This window comes from Seriola lalandi, unplaced genomic scaffold (assembly GCF_002814215.2).
Source record: "Seriola lalandi dorsalis isolate HSWRI2012SDOR001 ecotype SW California unplaced genomic scaffold, Sedor1 jcf7180002054864, whole genome shotgun sequence".
Lineage (NCBI taxonomy): Eukaryota > Metazoa > Chordata > Actinopteri > Carangiformes > Carangidae > Seriola > Seriola lalandi.
Window position 1 is genome coordinate 1,131,069 of NW_019525417.1, and position 22,113 is coordinate 1,153,181.

The 22,113-nt window shown below is 40.9% G+C and overlaps 1 protein-coding gene across 1 annotated transcript in view; it reads left to right on the forward strand.

The window, feature by feature from the left end:
* suclg2 (succinate-CoA ligase GDP-forming subunit beta) overlaps positions 1–22,113 on the forward strand; it is an 89,214-nt gene that overhangs the window by 33,663 nt on the left and 33,438 nt on the right. Inside the window, exons 3-9 of the mRNA XM_023427961.2 lie at positions 4,107–4,206; positions 5,263–5,353; positions 7,182–7,334; positions 8,449–8,538; positions 9,864–9,960; positions 13,944–14,105; positions 15,333–15,475. Coding sequence (XP_023283729.1) covers positions 4,107–4,206; positions 5,263–5,353; positions 7,182–7,334; positions 8,449–8,538; positions 9,864–9,960; positions 13,944–14,105; positions 15,333–15,475 — 836 coding nt within the window. The remainder of the gene's footprint in view (positions 1–4,106; positions 4,207–5,262; positions 5,354–7,181; positions 7,335–8,448; positions 8,539–9,863; positions 9,961–13,943; positions 14,106–15,332; positions 15,476–22,113) is intronic.

The window sequence follows — 22,113 nt, forward strand, 5'->3', positions numbered from 1 at the left end:
AAGCGTTGGCCTAACTTGACCTTCTTTATACACATGCAAGGGAAAACAGCACGCACATATTCATCTTTCAGCTTATGCAATTAGTTAAGCTTATCGGCTAATTCTGTTTTAAGTCATTAATATCCTGCGTTGCCTATGGTACTTTTTGCTACAGTAGGTTATGAGTTCATTGTTCCCAATATCAGTGAGCCATGGATGTGACACAGCAAAAAGCCCTGAGGCGAAGTGAGTCAAAAGCTAGAGCTGCTCCAATAGCTTTCTGCAGCTATCAATATGCAGTTGACAACATAATTGAGGTTATTTAATGACTCGCCATGTGCCACTAGATGGAAGCAAATGGAATCACAGATTGTTCTTTCTACTTATAGTACTGGAATACCTCTGAATTATAAATTGTATTTCAGATGCTGGGAACTATTTCCAAAAAATGCTGGGAGAAGAATAATTACGCCTACATTATTTGTTTTAATGGTTTGAGAGACTGACATTTAAGACCTCTCTTTTTTCCTAAAGACTTATTTCCGCCTGTTTGGCAGCAATCAACAGTCTCCTGCATCATAGCCAGGAGATACACTGTCATGATGAGCACAGATGCTGAAAGATAACAAGTCTTTGGGTTTCATTTTTCCTTCCCTTTAGTGTTAATGGCATCCATCCATAGGAAGGCTCACGCTCCCTGTGGTGTTTGATTGTGGCTGTGTGCGCTTGTGTTTGTTTTCGCCACTCTCCCAAGAGGTTGATTAGTCTTCTCCATTTAGCCACCACATTACTTTCATTACAGCATACATGGACGCCGGGGAGTGGCCGCCCTGGTCGTTTTCTCTCTCCATGCAGATTTTAGCACCATGTTAGTCCCTCTGGATTGGCGCACAGCCTACATCTGTCCCTTACCAGCCAACATTCCCCTCATGGCATAGCCTCGAAGGCTTAATTAACTATCAGACCAACGCTAACTCTGCTGCTGGCCACCCACGGGCTACATGGAAGGGGAGCAGGGAGGAGTAGAAGGCCTTTTAAAAGTCCACATAAAGAAAGAGGCTGAAAGAGACACTGATTGTAGAAGTAACATTCTCTTTGCCAGCTGCTGTCACTGGCAAGCAGACTGGGAGTTGATTTGCACTCATTACTGGGAAATGAGTAAGGCCCGAGGATGATGACCGCATTACTCCGATTGCATGTGATGTGATTGGAAATGTTGTGCAATGTTAATCTCCTCCCCTGTGTCCCCAAGATATAGAAAATAAATGGAGATGAAAATCTTTCTCCGCATCTTCACAGTGGGCCATGTATGATACAAATAGGAGTGGAGAACTGATTACGCAACAATGTCTCCCGCGCCCCCCCTACGAGAAGGGTTTTCATTCAGCTAATGACCAAAACACTTTCTGCAGGAGGTTTGTCTAATTATTGCGGTTGGGACAAGCAAAGAAGTGATTTGTTATGTATCTAGTGCATCTGTAACTCTGTGAATCGCATACTCACCATATAAAAAACACACATTTAAGGAAGCGTCTCGGACAGGATGTACAATATATTGCTGTCTGAACATAGTGCGCGATGTGTGTCACCCTCAGTAGCGTGACCTCTCGGTTAGGTTTGATACTGTGTAAACACCTTGAGCTTCGGCTCTTCAACAGTGCTTGGTGCTGTCTTTACTGATTAACTTCAGACTTGTTCACCCGAGTTTCTGGGTTGAACATAAAAGCATGACTGATTTTATATACGACTGCTACTACCCGATTTCCATCCACTCCTACACTCATTAGGGACCAACCTTTGTCTGAATGTTAGAGGCCATCTCATGTCTGTCATACTACGAGGTAATGGTCGCCCTGCTCTTTAACATGCACCATGTCCACTGTGATCTTTGAGGACATCATTATCCTCTCCTTGTATTAGGGCAGAGAGTGGTGTATCAGTGTTAACCAGAGGATTTGGTTTGATTCTACAGTGATTTTTTTTTTTTTTTCTCTGTGAGAATGATAGACTTTTTTCTGGACACAGTCTTTGAGGCTGCGATGTGAATGCATTTTATCTGTTCTTCTCGGTTTGTCTCTTCTTTTATAAAGTTCCCTCTTATTATCAGCATATTGCTCCTTCAGTTCCCATTCATAATTGCTGATATTGCTACATATCTTGTTGTGTGCCGCATAATAAGCAGGTTTTCTATCAATTACTAGTGCAGCAGGAATGAACACCTGCCACGTTCTCACCCCATTACCTTCCCTGGCACATTACATCCCTTTTAATATATTTAATATGTCTTCGCTTTAAAACCATATCTGGCTTTTTTTAAGGACCTCATCAATGTGTCAGTACTCTTACCTTTGTCCACACCTCAAACAATGCAATCTCCCCTTTGGACTACATCTTTGTTCTTCCTCTTGTTTCTTTTTTTTCTTCTTTTAAAGCAAAAGTCATTTCCTCTGTACCGTCCTTCTCCACTGCACATGCCCGCAGGACACAATTTCATCTTGCTTTGAACTCTTTTTAATTTTGCACAGTAGCAGTTTTTTATTAACATATTTATTCATTTATGACTCCTCTCAAAGCCCTTTGCATAAGAGCACACCTTTATTCTCTCATTCTCTCTCTCCGTTTCTCCCCTCTCAGCTCTCCACGGAGAACGGGCCTCACTAATGCAGTGTTGGTTTAATCCCTGCCACCCTGTCAGAGGCTATTTTCTCGGGGTCCTTTTCTTACTACAGCAGCTGTGAGCACATTCAGAGTTCTTAGACTCACCAGCTCCTGTCTAGACATTCTCCATCCTGCTTGTAGAGGTTCATGTTGTTCATATTTTTTTTTTTTCTTTTTTGGAATGCAGTCAAGGGAGGAGCTTGTCTCGAACCCCCAAGGTCAAGGTGTCTTTCCAGACATTGCACAGTGGATCATCTCCTTCCACCCTAACGCCCTCTAACCACCCCGATGGCAGCCACCTGTTAATGGCTGAACTCCCCCACCTAGATAATAATAACCTAGCCAGAGACCATCTTTCATCATGTGTCCTCACTCCATTTGAATAGAGGGAGATTTTAGGCAGGATGCTGAATAGACAGCCGAGGGGCCTCCTCCTGATGTGAGAGTTCTTGTAATGTGGCAGTGACAGCAAAGGGGATTCAGGGTGGTTTTATAATTGGAGCAAGGTCATGTGAAGTTTTCCAGCAGTTACGCAGTTGCTTCTTGCACTGAGATTGTGTTCTTGCTATGCTAGTTACAAGGAAATACTTGTACATGGATATTGTACATGCAAGGTATTATTAGCTATGCTGGCAGAGCGGTTAGAGATGAAAATGCGGGTCTGGTCTAAACGGAAATATCTCTACAACAGTATATAGATAGATTACCATAAATGAATTTCATTCATGAGGGGATGACGCCCACTGTCTGTGGTGATCCTATCACTTTTCCCTCAGTGCCACTATGAGGTTGATTTTAGTGAAATATCTCAACAACTATTGAATGGCTTGCCAAGACATTTGGTACAGATATCCATTGTGCCCAGCTGATGAATCCCAATGATTTTTAATGATACCCTGACTTTTCATCTAGTGCCACCATTAGGTCAAAAAAATCTTATTTGTCCAATATTTTGATTTATGACCATATAACTGCAAAACTAATCATTCCTATCAGCCTCAGCTATACTTTGTGTTTAGCCCTAATTAGCAAATAGCATGTAACATCAGTATGTTAGCATTGTCACTGTGAGCATGTTAGGAAACTGACACTCAGTGCACTAAATACAGTTCCACACAGGCAATAACATGGCTGTAAACTCTTAGTCTTGTTTAAAAGATGTCCATTACAAGATGGGTATTCCTGTACTACACTGTGATTAGTAGTGCAGGGCTAATTTTCCTTGTGGAGGGGAGCTGAGCTCTGGTGTGTAAATTTTTTTTCCCTTCCCACCACAATCCTTTTCACACATTACACTCACCTTTCTCTTCTTCTCTTTGCTCCTTTATTCAATTAGATAGACAGATAAGTGGCAGACTCAAGGGGGCATTCAAGGTCTATATCTTAAGCGTTTTGCCTCACTTTTCTCTGTCTTTCTTTCCCTCCATTTTCTTTTCCTTTCTCTCAATCTGTCTCTCCCTGTCTTTCAGATGCCAAGGAGATTGTGCTGAAAGCTCAGATTCTGGCCGGTGGCAGAGGCAAGGGGGTGTTCGACAGCGGCCTTAAAGGTGGAGTGCACTTAACAAAGGAGTAAGTATCCCCCTATGTGCATTTCACACTGTGAGTTACTGTGGGAGATACATTCATATTATTTTCTCCTACGACAGCGGCTTTTAGAGTGAGGAGGCTCAAAGAGCTCTCTGAAGATGTTCCCTAGGCACAAAGACGCAGTCAGGATTACTTGTGCTGCAAATAAACAGTTTTTCTTTCTTCCAGTGTCTTGTTTTGGAACAACTACCCTCAATTAAATGTTGAAAAAGGGATTTTAAGGTCGGCAGAAGAGTTATGCACCCCATAGTGAATTTTCTTCTCAGGTTGATTGGGTTTTGTGCCTCTGCTGTGGTTCATTTTGTTCTATCTTGGAATTACAAAATGTGATGCATTCCTCCAATAAGGGCTCAGTCTGAAATCTTCTGCATTTTTCAAAAGGCTAAGCAGCCACAGCACCTTGAAGGAGATTTTTTTTTTTTTTGCTCAGTTCCCATGTACTAAAACAGTGCTACCTGTTTTAGTAACGGTACCTACCGCTTACTGCCGCCTTAAAGGCAAAAAGGTGATTTATGACAACTGTCCCATGCATGTATCATCGTCACCCTACTTCAGGGTTTGGAATGGCCAAAAACTTTTTCGAAGTGAGATATGCTGAAGTTCATAGTCCCCAGACAGTGACATGAGCGCACAGTTCAGCTTCCTCTCATCTATCAAATGATGAGTACAACCCCTGGCTTCATTTGTATTCACTTATAAAACCAGAGCAGGCTTACAGAAGCACACTCGGCATGCGCGCTGCTTTTAAACAGAGAGAATAAGTAGAGGTTCATTCACAGCGATGTGTCTCCAAAAACTGTGCTTTGTCAGAATATGTTACATTAATGCCCAGAAAGTGCGTAGGCATATCTCTCTTCAACTGAACAAAGCTCTGGAGAGATAAAGAAATACTTATTCATCTGTCAGTTCACCTGCTTTTCTCATCTTTCATTTTGTAAGTGTATGATTTTTCTGTGATTCTTGTTTTATATATATATATAAGAAAAAGATTGTTGTTTAAAGAAGGATATTGTGTGACCTATAACCTCTCTCCTTCAGCCCTGCAGTGGTTGGCGAGTTGGCCAACAAGATGCTGGGTTTCAACCTGACTACCAAGCAGACACCTAAAGATGGAGTGAAAGTGAAAACGGTGAGGCGCTATGCAGACTGAAGTGTAGAAAGATATACTTAGCTCTTTCTTGTTGTTTTCTGACCTCATTTCAAGGCATTTTGAGTCCAGTAATATAATTCTGTAAAATTAATGACTGTGAAGGCAGTCTGGCTCTATGGTATTTGTTTTTTTTGTTTTTTTTCCCTAGGTTTAAATAGTAGCTGTTCACTGTTGTTTACTGTGGGTTTGTGCTGGCTGATGTTATGGCTCATTGCATAAATAAAAGGCCCACTGTGAATTTAAAGTGTTTGGTAAACAACTGTTTCTATGTGCCACTAACAAGCAGGAATATTATTTTCTCTACTCGCATGCTGCATGCAGTGCCTCCTCAAAACAGACATTTCCAGGTGATGAAGCCCTCTCAGCCTGTGGCTTGTTTGTGGGTCTTGCACTTTTTCTTTGTCTCTCCTCATTTCTGTTCACCCCGGCTACACCCAACAGGGGCTGCTGCTCCTGCTTCTACTGCTGCGTCTAGATGGAAACAAATGTGTGTCACACTGTTTTTCATTCATTTGAACAGAACAGCCGTTGATGAACACTGAGCAGTGTTTTCCCTATGCCAGTTAGGCATAATGTACATTCCTACACTTTAATTTAATAGATTCAACAATATAATCATGGTATTTTCAACACTTTGTTGTTCTGTATTACTCATCTAAAATATTTGATTCATTCATTTTGACCCACTTTGCTTTGTCATCCTTTTATTCTGTCCGGCTGATGTTGCATATTTTAAGCCGCAAATGTGTCACAGTAAAAGCCTTGTTAGATTGTATTAACACCATAACTCAGTAACTTTAGCAGGGCAAACAGAAGCAGATCAAAATAAGACCTGCCTCTAATAAAAGCCTGCTTCAAGTAAAGGCCTGTTAGCTTCTGAAGTTGGGGCAATCTCTAAAATTAAGCGAGTGCACATAAATTAGTCAAAAAACAATTAAAATATTTTAAATTTTCTATTTTTTTTTTATTTATTTATTTTTTTTCCTTCGGTTTCTTGTGGGCATGGGGGGGGGGGCAATCCCCCCAGGCAATGGTAGGGAAACACCGGTGTACTGAGACGCTTTGCTGTCAACCTGCCAATGGAACTCGCAACAATCCTTTACCCATACTGCACCACAGAGCAGAGAACACCGCAGAAAAAAAGGGCAGCACATCTGCAGCTACATGGATTTGCTGTCATGACACCAGTAGAGGGATGCAGAGAGAAGATAAGGAAAGGTTTGAGAGATGGCTGTGGGAGAAGACTGAGACAAAACCAGGATTTGAGGGGAAAAAAGGGGACCGTCACAGTGGGAATAGAATATGTTTAGTTTGACTGAAGAATCAGGCTACAAGTCAAATGACAGGGGACGTTTGAGTGACTGGAGAAGACAGCATTTGAACAGCGAGAAAGGTGTGCTGTCTGTTAACATGGAGTGTAGACAAGGCTATCCATCCTCATTCGCTGGGCGATAGGGTGGAAGCAGAACATAAGGGCTGTGCATGTTCAAACAAACACTCCATCTAGAAAACCTGCAGCGTCTTCGCAACCAAACAAATTATATTTTGTAGCAAATTTTTTTCTTTCTTTTCCAAAGGAGCCTCTCGCTTGCTTCTCCCCTCTGCTTATGCGCCCCCCCCCCTCCCCGCTTATGTGTCTGTGTGTTCAGTGCAGTATCAAATAGTCGGTAAGTTGTGAAAATGCAAGATTTTCAGAGGTTTGCTAAACACTAGGAGAAATCAAGAAAACTGAAATGGGATTTTTTGTTTGTCTTAAAGTGATCGTGAGTCTAATTGGCATCACTTTCTCCTGCTGTGCCATGTCCAGGTGATGGTCGCCGAGGCCCTTGACATTACCAGGGAGACCTACTTTGCCATCTTAATGGACCGCTCCTGTAATGGTCCTGTCATGGTTGGAAGTCCCCAGGGAGGTATGGATATCGAGGAGGTCGCCGCCAGCACCCCAGAACTCATCTTTAAGGTATGTGATTTGTGGTGGTACAATATTAAATGAGCTGAATAAGAGAATGACATTTTATCAGCCTTAAAAAGACGGTGCAGAGGTTTAAATCGATCAATCTTGTCTGGAGCAATGGAACTTAAAAGTGCAGACCCTTCGCCATCTTTGCTCAATGATCTCACTCTAAAATTGAAGTTGTATCTGACTTGACATCACGCCAGGACTGGAATTCCCAGTGGGTCTTACAGATGGAAGCTGTGCTCTGTTCAGATTTTCTGTTAAGTCAATGAATTCATCGTCCTTGTCTGCATGCACGCAGCAGCAGCTGAACACAACGCACACAAACAACCACACACTAGAGCTTAACATGAACAAATACACACAGACACACACGAAGAAGCCCTCTGTGTTTTATATTGCTATTCATTAGGTTTCATTACAGACCTTAATCCATTGTAGTCACTTTGCTGCTTGGCAACAGGTCATTGTTAACAGACGTATCACTTAAGCATCACAGATGGAATATGCCTGCATTTACTATTGTTATATAGCTTTCTCTTCTAAGTCTATAGACATTAGAATAGTTAAGATCCAGCTGATTTCTATCATTCATTATTGCCCTGAAGATTTCAGATTACCTATGTAATACACAGCTATAGTGTTGCTATGTAACACACATGATAGTGCAGTACACCATTCAGTCATCTCGTTAAAATCTATATGGTCCAGACCTATTTTATACAGATTTGGTCCATACCTGCTAACGACAGTTGCAATTGTATTCTCTTGTTTTCTTCAATCTGAAATCTTATGGAAAAAAAAAGAGCTTCTCACTATCTAAAAGCCGAAGAAACGAGGGTCTAATGATCATAAATCTACCATTTCAGTCCCAACTGTCTATTCTCTCCATGTCTGGCAGCTTGCCACTGCTTAATTATGATGTCGGCAGTTTAATATGAACATCCGCTTTGTGTCAAATTATAGCCCAGTGTTTGAGCCTCCTGTTCTCTCTCTCACTCCCTTTCTCTGTTTTTTTCTCTGCGTCTCTCTCTCTCTCTCTCTCTCTCTATCTCTCTCTCTCTCTCTCTCTCTCTCTCTCCCTCCCTCCCTCCCTCCTTCACTACAAATCTTATAGGAAGTCATAGATATATTTGAAGGTGTGCGAGACGACCAGGCGCTTCGCATGGCAGCTAATTTGGGTTTCAAAGGACCTCTGCAGAGACAGGTAATGGGTGCTGAAGGCTTTAAAGCCACAATGCAAAGAAGAGGCAGAAAGATCTACGATACACACACGCACACATACAAAGACTGATGCATGCTGGTTCACAAACAAACCAAACTTTGGTAACTATTGTTAGTTTTCCAAAGGCAAGTTGTGAAAGTGTCATTGCACTACACACTTGCCAGGTGGTCTATTGTCATATCTGGCAGTGACGCATAGTACTGTGCCAGGCTGAGGGAGCCGACATCACTAATGATACCATTATTTGATAGAACATGATGCACATTGATTTTGTGAGTGAATCATCCAGCAAGAAACAAAACTCATCTCAATAGACAACCTATGATTTTCAGGACAGTGAAACAAATATTTTTTCCTGTCAGCTTAAGTTTTACGATGTTCAGGCGGCATTATCTGCTAAAATATGAAGCCAAGGGAAAACGGCACAGTGACACCCCGAGTTCAGATTCAGAATAGGTATGTGGGCTTAGACGTAGAGTTCATCTCAAATCCATTTGTTTCTTGGCATCAGATCACTAATTTGTTTTCTTTTCCACAGGCTCCATGGCATGAGAAATCAGATTAGCTCAGAATCTTTAACACATGGAATACGCATAAATGAGCCAAACGAATCTACTTCTAAAACAAACTGAGAGTCGAAGATGTTTCATCTTCGGTTGCATCCCATTGTAGTTGATTGTTCTTTTGCAGGATACTGAATGGGCATTGATTTTAACCAGGCAAGAAGAGAAATAGAAAGTCATTGGTTAAGTGTTTGCATTGTCAGTATGTTTTTCCTTGGTTGCTGTGAGTTGGCTGCTGGACAGTTTAATTCAGATATAATTACAGCTCTTCTAAAACACCCTTATTGCGTGGAATGCAGCAAAAAGACATATCAGTTGAGATCCCTTTTAAAATAGGGATTTTGACCGTGATGATTTTAGTATTCTGCCATTTCTGTGTTGCTGTATTCATCTTTTACTGCCTTATTGTTTGTAAATATCAATCCTGTATTTTAAAAAAGAAAAAAAAAAAAAAAACTACAGCACTTACAGGTATATGAAATCTACTGAAACGTTTGTTATAATCGTATATATTTTTGCAATGACATTAGCTTTGAATCCGTGTCTTATTTGCTTACTGTGAAGTGACAAAATTTTCAGCTCAGAGACGTACACATTCATGAAAAAAACAAACTCAGACAGAGCACTGTTGAAGGTGATTTGCCATGTTTTATGTAGCCTGTGTGGGAGGCTGAGTGGCCTTGGCGGGGCCGGCTGCTCAGAGCCGAACCATCAGGTAATTACTGTCCTCTGTGGACCACGCAGGCAGCAGATCAGATTAAGAGGCTCTATGATCTGTTCCTGAAAGTCGACGCCACTCAAGTCGAAGTCAATCCTCTCGGAGAGACTCCCGAAGGACAAGGTACCTTGTATCATAGAAAGTGCCTGTTTTGTGTGTATGTGTGTCTGTGTCTGTGTCTGTTGACTTGGTCTCTGTCTTGTGTGCATTATGTGTGTATGTGCTTCCTGTCAGTAACTGTCCTTAAACCACACTAAAGCGCTGTAATATTTTATTTAAATAGAGAATTCAAAATTTCACGATGAACATGCAGCCACCCACTAATCACTGACTGTGAGATACAGGCACACTATCTCCTCAGGTCTGAATGAATTTAAGAATGTGAAGTGTAATTGCAACACATTGACGTCAGATTCTTGTCTGGATGACTTTGTCTGGATCAAAATCCAAGTGGCTTCAGGGAGCAGAGCTTTCCATATTTATAGCATGTTGATGTTTTTTGATGTTTCCTAGTTATTGATGATTAACTAAAGGCGTACAGTCTATCATCAACTAGTAATGAGGAACTACAAATTACAGCAGCAGCTACAAGCACATCCGTCACGAGTAACCTCCCAGGGATATTCTATGTATGTGTTGGAAAACATCTTATAAGCATCACACTGGGGGTGTTAGCAGGTACTAAGAAATGACTTTAATTACATTTTGCATACTGTATATCTAGTGTGATAAGTCAGTGAACTGTTACAGTTGCACTGAGGTTTTATTTTCAGTGTCAACATTGTATCAAATGTATTTCAATAGTTACCTCCTCCAAGGAGGTTATGTTGTTTATTCGCTAGCACGATTATGCAAAAAGCACTAAATTGATTAGATTTGCACACTTGGTGCAGGAATGGGACACAGGCCAGGGAGGAACCTATCCAATTTTGGTGGAGAACCGGTTAAAGGAATTTTTAATCACTTTCCTTAACATTGTTGTGCATTTTCCAACATTTTCCTCAATACTTCACCTTGGCGAGGGTATGCGCACTGGCGCACTCTGAGTACCATTCCCGTTATCTTTTTGTTGCATAAATAGTTGAAGTCTTCAGCACCAAGAGCTTAAGTTTCAAACTTTTTATCTGAGAATCAAACAAAACATAAAATATTTGCCTGTCAAGCCCCATTCAGAAATAATTGTTAGATCATCACACTATCACTTACCTCTCTGTGTCCTATATCTCGCCTACTTGTACATCTACCTTATTCCTAATGTAACAATGTGCTAAACCCAAAATACATTACTGTACATACACTAACCAGGAACCCTTCTGTTTAATGTCTTTGAGTAGATGAAAGGGGGGATTATAACAAATTAAAAGGTTTAGAATGATCATTCGCGATTCTTTATTGTAATGCAGCCTGTTACATATTCAATTGAAATTAACTTCAAGTAATTAGCTTGAGAATAAATGTATTGTCTTGTAGAAAATAAATAATGCATTGTACAAATATGAATAGTCACAATGAGACTGAAGACCAAATTCATCTCATCATTGTTATGCAGTAAAGGCTGTGTAACAAATGGTACTAATGTTGAATGGAGCTCTAAATTGGCAGTTGGACTATTTCAACAAGCGTCCGACCGTCTCTGTTGCACTGCATTAAAAAGAATCCCAGAATTGCCCCTCTTGCCACTTGTCAACTGAAACCTCCCCACATGATTTGCTCAGAACATGTTATTAGATTTGTATTATATTTGGGCCTGAAAAGGTCTTTAAAAGTTATAAAATTGACTGATATCTGCAGACACCCCTCAAAGACGGCATACTAATTGTCACTGCCTGTTTTTCTAAATCGTTTTCAAGATCTGTAGCTGGTACCAGGCGACTTTTGTGTCTAATGGTTTGCCTAGAGATTTGGATCACTAATTACCATAGTTATGGTTCCAGGTACAAACCATAGGCTCAGAGCCTGCCTCAGTCCACTGTCTATAATATTTGTATATGTTTTCCCCTCCTCTTTTTGAAAACGCTTGAATTCATGAAGAAAATCAGAAAAAAAATTTCAGTCCCTGTGTTGCCAGTTGACAACATGACACAAGTGGAGGTTAGCAGGTTAACATTTTAGGTGCTCTTCATTCAAGTAAGAAACACTTAGTCACGAAGGATATTGTAGCAGTTGTGATGCTGCACATGCTGAACTTGCATTGAACTTTGTTTGTCTCCCAAAGAAATAAGAGTGAATGTCTTGTCTGTGGGACTATACACAGATTGACTGTGATGCATCCTATCAAGAGGTATTACAAGACGCTGAAGATGCGTCACATCTTTGATGTTATTTAGTCTCCTCAAAAAACAGATTCTTGTTCAAAGTATGCTTCATCAAAGATTGACAAAAGGAGTTTGTCTCATGACTTCCTATGAATATTAATGATTAAAATGACTCCTTTCAAACGGTGGATTTATACTAAGAGGTACGAGTTCCCTTTTTCTACCAGCAGGGAGAAGCAGTGGCTGTGACTGAGGCAGGCTTTGTAGACAAGCTTCACATTAAAATCAACTCAGTCTTTGGTTCGATTTGTTCACGTCACAAGGGAGTGCAGCTATTATCCAGGCATTCAACAGACATGTATCGGAAAGGAAAATTTCTCTAGGATGAAGAATTTGTATTTTTTTTTGTCTCATTTGGAAATAACAATAACCCATAATATTTTGTAGATGGACTACAATAATAGATGTATCAAAACAAAAACAAGGAACTGTGTAGTGAGAGAGCTACTGTACCTGGAGGACACAGTATGTCTACTCCCCAGTCCCAGGAGAGTCTGCCTGCTGCATGTTCTGTGTGTCTATAAGTGTCTTTGTCTGTATGTCAATCCTGAAGTCAGTCGCCATGCTTCAATATTTTGTTACTTTTTCTCACTATCTCTCTATAGAGTGAGAAAAGGTAACGTGGTTTATCTGGTTGTCTGTTAACCTGCAATGTGCCATTCATTAGGAAACTTAGTGATCTAAGTTACCAAGGCTGCCATTACCATAGTTTCTCTTTAAACCATAATGGTCATATTTTTAATGGTAGAAAGTTTACAGACTGGTTAAAACGTGCCATGTGTAAACCAAATAGTGGACAACTAAATAATTTTGTATATAAGAGTATAGATGTTTATAATTACTCCCAATTTTGCCTTTTCTGTTTTATTTCGACTTTCTATTTAAGTGCTGTTGTGTAAACACAAAGCTCTTAACCCGTGTGCATCCTTAGGGGCATTTTTGTCCTTTTCATTTTTAATTTTTTCATTTTGGCTGTGTTATTACATATGGCACACATTTTGCCAAGAGTCCAAAAGCTGTAATTTTTACTGCAGGTGACAATTCCCAACCCCCTGTCTCTATCCCTCTCTCTTTCACCCAACCTGCATGCAAGTGCCTTCAAACTTAATTGAATGTAATATATTATATTGTATGTCGGATGTTCAGCTTTGAAGATCCCCTTACAATTCAGTATATGGAAAATAATTCATAAAAATCAACAGTGGCTTTATATAAACAAACTGATTTAAATGTAAATGAATAAATATTTGGTAGATCAGGACTGATATTGGTTAAAAAATGAATTCAGTGAAAATGCAGATTAACGTTAAATATATAATATTCTTATGTCAATTTTTTTTTGTGGTGGACATTTTTGTCCTCAAGGACCTCAGTGTAATTATTTTTAAAAGGATACACAAGGGTTAAACTAATTTATAAAAATTTTTGCCTGATATTTTTCCAGGTAGCTTCACAAGTATGTTCTCTTTGAAATACACTCTCTTTGAAGTGTAAAGGAAATGTGCACTTACTATAATGGTCTATCCCTTAGAGGCAGTGTCAAAAACACATGCCTTAGTGAGCCATCCTCTGAAGTAATTAAGACCAGTAGGCCGAGGGGACACCCCTCAGTTCATTAATTTCAGGTTTTAGAAATGATAATTAGTGGGCTTTTTTATGTCTGAAATCCTCTTCTTCTTCTTCCCTTTTCCCCCGCCTGCCATCTTCTTCTGTCTCACTTTTATGCTTCCTATTTTGCTGTCTCTAACTCTGTCTTTGTCATCTTTCCATTCCTTCATGCCATTGCCCCAGTGGTTTGCTTTGATGCCAAGATCAACTTTGACGACAATGCCGAGTTTCGTCAGAAGGCCGTGTTCGCCATGGACGACATGACTGAGAGCGACCCCACAGAGATGGAGGCAGCCAAGTGGGACCTCAAATATATTGGACTGGATGGCAACATTGCATGTTTTGGTATGGGAGCAACCCTCATTCCTGCACACAGACGCACACACATACATCAATAAGTGAACCCCTCCTGGCATAAGACTTTAATGTGTCTCTTAAGTCACGTAAGTGAAAAGCTCGGACACAGTTAAAACTTAGTCAAAGTAAAGGCAGCCTGGGCTCTCCTCCAGTCCACATTACAAGCAGCTTTCTGAGGACTCCAGAAGGAATGCTGCCATAACCAATGCGTTCTAATTAGCTATAATCCGCCCAGAAAGTCTCCAGTGAGCCAGATTGTTAGCATTCTCATTAAAGGCCCCCTCTCTTGTCATAAATCAAAGCTTTTACAGTGTACAGCAGCACTAACAGGTGCTCTCACTTCTTACCCCGTAGCCTCATAAACACATTAGATGTCTGTTAGCACTACCCCCCCCCACACACACGCACACACACCCCATTCTGCATCCCCAGCTCCCAGCCTCTCTTAAAGTAACAACAGCTTTTAAGGCCCTGCAGCTTCCTTGAGAGCTCTGTAAGCCACCAAAGTGACAGCTGTTAAAGCGAATTTCCCTTTTATTGAGACCTCGGTCGGGGAGCTTGCCAGGACACAAGTTCAGCTTGGCTAAACCAAATGAGGTAAGACATTTTTGTGCACTTGGCTCATGCACAACTCAGCAGGGTAGCCGTACTGGCAGTTGGCTAAATGATGACACGGGCTGCAAAAAAGTGCAGCAGAACCTCTTTTAATCAACACTCTTTTCTCTGAAGTCAAGAGTCGAGTCATAATCAAATTTTCTCTGTGTTGCCCGACTTGACGCATTGAATGTTCCTGATTAGAAGACCGCTTCACTTTTTAAGTGTGACATTTTCTTTCAGCTATTTGCTCTTCTTTGGTTGATGAATTGCTGCTAGATTTCCTTTATGGGTGTTCTTACAGTACATGTCATCTTTCCTTCACTGGCTGGTGATGTTATGTTAATTAACTCACGGCTGTTGGCGTCACATTTTACACTCAGGGACTTTTGTTTCAATTTCCGGACTTAATGGTCAGATTTATCTTCATTGTACTTCAAAATACATGTAATACATTGTGAATTAGGTTATTGTGAGGCTGTAGCACCATTAACACTCACTCAACATGCTTGACACCATAAGTCTCACTCTGAATAGGGCCCATCCATTTGGCTTTTGAGTTATCCTCTATATTTCAGAATACGTTTTTGTATATCAATTGAACACAGTGAATTTTCACAGTGAATGGAGCTGGCTTGGCCATGGCCACATGTGACATCATTGACCTGCATGGAGGAAAGCCAGCTAACTTCCTGGACCTGGGTGGAGGAGTCAAAGAGAGGCAGGTGTATGAGGCCTTTAAGCTGCTCACCGCTGATCCTAAGGTAGGGAAAACAAAGTTGCATTTTCAAATCAAATACATAATACTGTTGTTTATTTTAAAGCCCATATTCAAAGAAAAAGTCTGATTAGAAAAGAAACAGTTCCCCCACCTGCTGAATAGTATTTGATATTGCAGTCATGTAGCTTGTCATATCACACTCATAAAGGCCTATCTGTCTGGTTAGTGCTTTGTCACAGAGACAACAGCGCTCATTAGACTAGGGACCTTGGCATATGTCCATGTTTCACTGAGGGAAACAGACTCTGGGAGGCAGTGTGATTATACGGCATCATTTTCAGTAGCAGTGGTATTATAAATCTCTCCTCCGTCTTTTCTTTTAAAGACTTGTTATCACATGTGCATCTGCATGCGCACATTATAACACAAGACGGGCTCATATGCAACACAAAATGAATAAACAATTTTAAATCAAAGCGTGCCTCTGAAAGTCTTGCTGCTCTGGGTGAGTGGCAGCTTGGGGTGTTTTACAAGTGATTCAGCTCTATGTTCAGAAAGCTAATAACTCCAAACTAAACAATGTGAGCCCTGTAACGACACCGCAGCGCTGATTGTGTGTTGACAGTCATCACACTGCTAATTCCCCTGCTGCTGTCACTCCTTCATCCCTGCACTGATCTCCGGTTGCCTCTGTGTTAGCATCTCTGGCAAGGCTTGGTTGTACAGAATACAGAGCAGTGTTTGATAGCAATTCAGTCTTCTGCTCCCTTTTTTAAAAACCTTTATTTACACATGCTGGTTTGACTTGGCACTACATGCTTTCAAAAATGCTGTATGTTTCAGACTCATTTTCTGAAAGCTATATTAAAATATACAGTTTACCATTACTGGTTGTTGATACTGACCACCACAGCAAGTATACCTCAACAGGTTATTGAGGCACGAGGTGGCATCCTGCAGCTCACACTTTCCCTTCATATGACATGTCTGCTTTCTAATCTTGCTAGAGTAGGGCTAGCTTGCTTAATTTGAACTTCTACAGATAATGGAGAGGTTTTGAATACATATACATTGACTGTGATACACAGTCTGCTCCTTAAATATATAATTCCATCCATATTAGACTGCAAGAAAACTAATCTTTCATATGGCTCAGTGTGAGCGGTGAGGATGTATAAATGGTTGCGACACTTTCTGCCTCATATTAATCACACAGCAGTGAACAGACCACTGTTGCACACCTTTGCAGATGAATGTTAAAATCCCACCAACCTTTAACACCCCAGCAGGTGATACATTGCCTTGCTCACATTTCCACTGTGTGTAGATTCTATTTGGTTTTACGTGAATTCAACCCAATGGTCTGTGGGGGAAAATAAAAATGAATATGGTGGATAAAAAAGAAATGTGATCAATAATGGAGAGAGAAAACTACAAAGACTTGTCACTCTCTGCTGGTATGGGGCCTCCATCTATTATTATTGAACCCTTTTAAAACGAGGTGGGATTCTGCAGAAGCAAATTCATCATTTTAAAGTCTGCACTCACCCCCCTCCGCCAAAAACACTCCCACCCAGACAAGAGGGATCCTCCTCCACCATCCTCCTGTTCCTCCTTCTCTTTCTGTCTTGGGCTGATTCCCCAGATCCAGATGGGGGAGTAAGCCTGCTGCCTGTCCCTCCTGCTGCTGTGTATGGAAATAGAGACAGGGAGCTCCTCCCTAACAGGGAAAAAAGTAGAATAGGATTGACATTAAACTGGGTTGAAAGCACCATTAGCATTTCAACCAGGGGAGCTGAGAAACCTGCTCTGATCTGTGGAGGGAATGTTAATCATTTCACAATAAGAGCCAGAGAGAGCGCTGCTCATTTGCATTTAGTTTCTTTTTCTTTTTTTTTCTTTTTTTTTTACACAAATTACCACTCCCAAAGTCAAAAATATGAGCAGGAACTGAAATTAAAATCATGCTGTCCTAGGTGAATGTGGCAAGGCAAAAATTATTGATTTCATGTGTCAATAAGTTATGGTGAGAGCACTGTTCTCCTTATTTGTCTTAAACATCAAGGCAATCAGTGCTTATGGCCTCGAAATGTAAGACCCTTTGTTGACTATTTATTCACATTTTGAAGTCCCACACGGACTGATTCACTCACATTTCACATTGTTATTGTTCTACTGTTTTTTTAAACATTTCTTCTCCTCTCAGCTAATAGTTTTGACAGCATATATTATGAGGATGCTTACTTTCACTGGTACTGCACAAAACAGGCTCAATAGCTGCTGTAGGGAAGGCCATTAATGTTCTGCTGCAAACATGAATATGTGCTTTTTATTAGCGACAACTGTGACTTTTGACTGGGGCGATTAAAATGGTTTATTCGCTGTGGAAAAGAAAGAAATGCATTCAGTGGCCAGGCAGGCAGTCCAGCAGGGAATATCCTGCTTTAATGATGCCACACATTTCCACAAAAACAGGTATTTTGGTGTCTGTCTTCTCTTGCAGTCTTTCTTCCTTTAGTCATTTTTATGCTTTTGTCTCCCTGCCTCCGTCTCTCTCGCTCTCTCCCTCTCGGTCTCCGCTTTGATGTCTCAGGCTCATTGTGCTGAGAGGAGTGGAAGTGATGTGAGTGTACTGCTGGCACTAAATAGCAGAGACGGAGCCTGAGATGACAAAGCCTCCTCTTTCTTGTTTGCTCACTTCTCCACTATCTACCCGTGCAGCATTCATTACCTTAAACATTATTATTATCTGAAAGAAAGGGGAAGAGAAAACAGATGAAACGGGGATACTGTATGTGAACATAAGAAAAAAAGAAAAAAAAAGTCAAAATGAAATGATTGGGAGAAAAAAGTAAATCATAAAGCGATTGTGCAGCCTAGTGTGTGTTAAATATGTAAGATGTTATGTAGCTCAGCTGGGTGTACTAGACCATTCAGCTTTGTTTGAATTTAGGCCCCCGGCTTTTTAAGCGGAGACATATTTATTTTCCATGCTAAAATAAATAGCTCCACTTTCTTCATATCCACGTATAGAACAGTCTGTTGACAGAATGGCTGAATTTATTGAGGTTTCCCTCACATCACCTGTAGGCAAGCACAACCAGGCAGCAAATACCAACAGCCAAATAACCTCGTTATTGCCTTGTGCCTGTGCCGTAAAGAAAGTGGCAGATGGATGTTTTGACCAACTCGACATCCATTTTGTTCTCAGGGCTTAAGGCTGTTTTCTGTAATTTTTAAAGGCTAGAGTAAATGATGACATTTTTCTAAAACACACCCTTGTTGGTGTATTTCGGTATTAAAACTCCTGCTATATCAAACTATTAGATATCATGCCAAAAAATGATTATCTCTCAATAAACACATTATAATAATATCAAAACTTAATTTTCAACTTTTAATTAGAAAAGTACATCTTCCATCTTTAGTGCAAATGCATAATATAGTACCATACTATATATCATGTTGCCAGATATAGTATCACCACACACATTTTAATGAACTTGTGTTCTTACATAAAGCAGTTCGCTGGTAAATGAAATCATGAGGCACTATTCTGTACGATGCATGTGTAAACATCCGCACTGGGTCGTCAGTGAGTAGCCACAAAACCGGCTTTTGATCAACTGAATGTAATTATAATTTAGCAGAATAGCAGGGTGATGACTATGGAGATGAATTGTGGGGTTATGTCTGCTGGCTATCTTTGTGTTTTTATTCACAATCAGTAATAAATCTCAGATTTTTCAGATAAGACAATCATTAAAAACCAGCATATTGTGACACCCTTAATCCATGTCCATTGGGTCTCTCACAATAACTAACTTTTATTCGACAATATATTGTCCCAAAAATAATTCCGATAAACATCGTTATTGTCATATTATTGACCATTTTATGCCACTGATATAATGGCAATATATTAACATATAACATGTAGTTTCAAAGAACAATGAACTTTTAAAAGACATTGGAATTGGAATGTAAAAAAATATTAAAATATCCTCAGTAAATAAAACAAATAACACAAGTAACAATAATAAAAACAAGTTCTGTTAATGGGATCTCAGTGTTTCTCACCGGATGACAATTTACTCATGGTGTTGGGTGGTGCAACATGTGACCTATGTGCATGCAGAGACTCATGCAGTTCAGGGGAGCTATAGCTACAATTTACAGATGTGCCCTACACATCTCACATACAGACTATTGGTAGACGCTTGCTAGGCAGCTGTGCACAGAGAAGCCTCTAGTTCCCGCTCAGTAACTTCAGCGCACACAACTCAGACAGGCGTGTGTCCAAAAATCTGTTAGTTTGAAGAGAGATCGAAATAAGGTGTTTTTATCTATCAGGGCGGGCCGACAAAATAGAGCCTATGTGTGGGAAACGCTGGCTGTCGTCTTTCATTCGGCTTAAACCCAAAATGTTCCTGAACCAGAGGTGAGGAGAGCAGCTTTGAAATCAAGTCGATTTGGATTTTTCCAAACTTTCTGGCTGGAATTATAGGTCAGGAAAAACACCTATTAGCCTCGAGTAGGGCGTTATTTTCCCTTCACCTGGTTCACTCTGTGTGTGTGTGTGTGTGTGTGTGTGTGTGTGTGTGTGTGTGTGTGTGTGTGTGTGTGTGAGAGAGAGTGTGAGAGAGAGTGTGAGAGAGAGTGTGAGAGAGAGTGTGAGAGAGTGTGTGTGTGTGAGTGAGTGTGGCACCGCCAACAGAAACTCTTGACTCAGAGAGCAGATGAGAGGACAGATGCAGCGCAACCAGAAATGACAGCAAAATGTGTGTCAGCATATTTTTTTTCTGTTCATTCAGCTTAAGCTCTGAAAAGACCCTTAGGAGCTGCGTTCAAATCTTATAGTGGTGGTGAAAATCCTGCTGTTCATTGTGGCATCCTGTTGGCTAAAACGTTGGTGACGTTCTTTTGTAAACACAACAGGCAATATGGAGGTCAGCAAAAAGTATCGAGGTCATGCCCATATATTGTACGAGAAGTCGATAAATAGTTACTGTGACAGGCCTAGTGTTCATACGTAAAGTATACATTAAATGTTAAAGAGCGCCTAATGTTTTTGCTTCTCTTTTTTTTCTGTTCATTCAGCTTAAGCTCTGAAAAGACCCTTAGGAGCTGCGTTCAAATCTTATAGTGGTGGTGAAAATCCTGCTGTTCATTGTGGCATCCTGTTGGCTAAAACGTTGGTGACGTTCTTTTGTAAACACAACAGGCAATATGGAGGTCAGCAAAAAGTATCGAGGTCATGCCCATATATTGTACGAGAAGTCGATAAATAGTTACTGTGACAGGCCTAGTGTTCATACGTAAAGTATACATTAAATGTTAAAGAGCGCCTAATGTTTTTGCTTCTCCTGTTGGCTGTTGAACGCTGCCGTAGCTGTACAGCGTGCGCCGCTCTGAGGTGAAAGAGGCACAGATTGGCACATTAGCATCAGTTCAGCTGGGTGAAGCACCTCCCAGGTAAATACGGAGGTATGTTCATACGCATGTGTTAATGTTGCATAATCACAGAGCTGATCATGATACACCATTTCAGCCCCCACTGGCTGTGTGTGATAGGAACTGTGAGGCTAACCTGTGAGTGTGTGCTTGTTGGTGTGTGTGTGTGTGTGTGTGTGTGTGTGTGTGTGTGTGTGTGTGTGTGTGTGTGTGTAAGCTTTTTTAGTTTTTCCTTGTAAGTTCTCCCTACACTGTCTCCTCCTCTCTTGCTCTGTTTGTGTTGGATTATTATGTGTGTGTCCCCCTGTGCTTCAGCCCCCATTGCCCTCCAGTAAAACGTCATACTATTTTGCTTCTTTCCAGCTCAGTGACTCTGCTTTAACTCACCTGTGGCCCCCCTTTAACCACTTTCCTCCTTGGCACAGTGACACTCCTAAGTCCTATCTCCCCCTCTACAGGGAACACACCACTATTACTACCTTTCCAGCCCTGTCTTCTGTTTTCTGGAAAAGAGTCTTTATCAGTATTATTCACCACCACCTATGTGGTGATACATACCAGGACATTATAGTGGCTCCCCAGTGTGTCTGTCTACCAGTCTCTCATCTCACCATTTCCTCTTGTGGTTCTTTCGTCTCCCTCTTCTTCTCCTTGTTCCTTCTCTGCATCTTTTTGCTTCTTTGTATCTCTCTCTTCTTCCCTGTTGCCTTTCATCTAGCTAAATCCTGTTAAAGTCAATGTGAGGATCTCCCCTCAGTTACATGCCTGCTAGCTAAATCCTCCAGGAGCCCAGGCGCTGTCTTTCTCATCCCCATATGGAGATGTCTGAGCCCATGTCCAATGTGCTTCAACATGTATGGAGTCACAGAAAGCCAGTGGCTCTGGTCCAAACCACTTGAGCCAGGAAAATGTGTTATGAAAAGTGTATCATCCTGTCCTCAGGCTGCAGAGGAAAGGAGGAAAGGTGCCCTGTTTTACAAGGCTTTGTCCTTTGGATATTAAGACTCACAGCTATGATTGAAATCACACAGCTCAGTCAGTCACTGAGCAGAAACAAAAAGAGGTGCAAATACATGCTTGTATGGTTGTACCCACGTCATTCACAAATCTGCACGCACATGCAGCCCTCCAGGGACCCCGACAACTTTTAATCACAAGAGTTACCTGCGATGTGAGAACCCTGTGCTGTGTTATTTTAGAGGGAAAGAAATCACCTCTCTGCCTGAA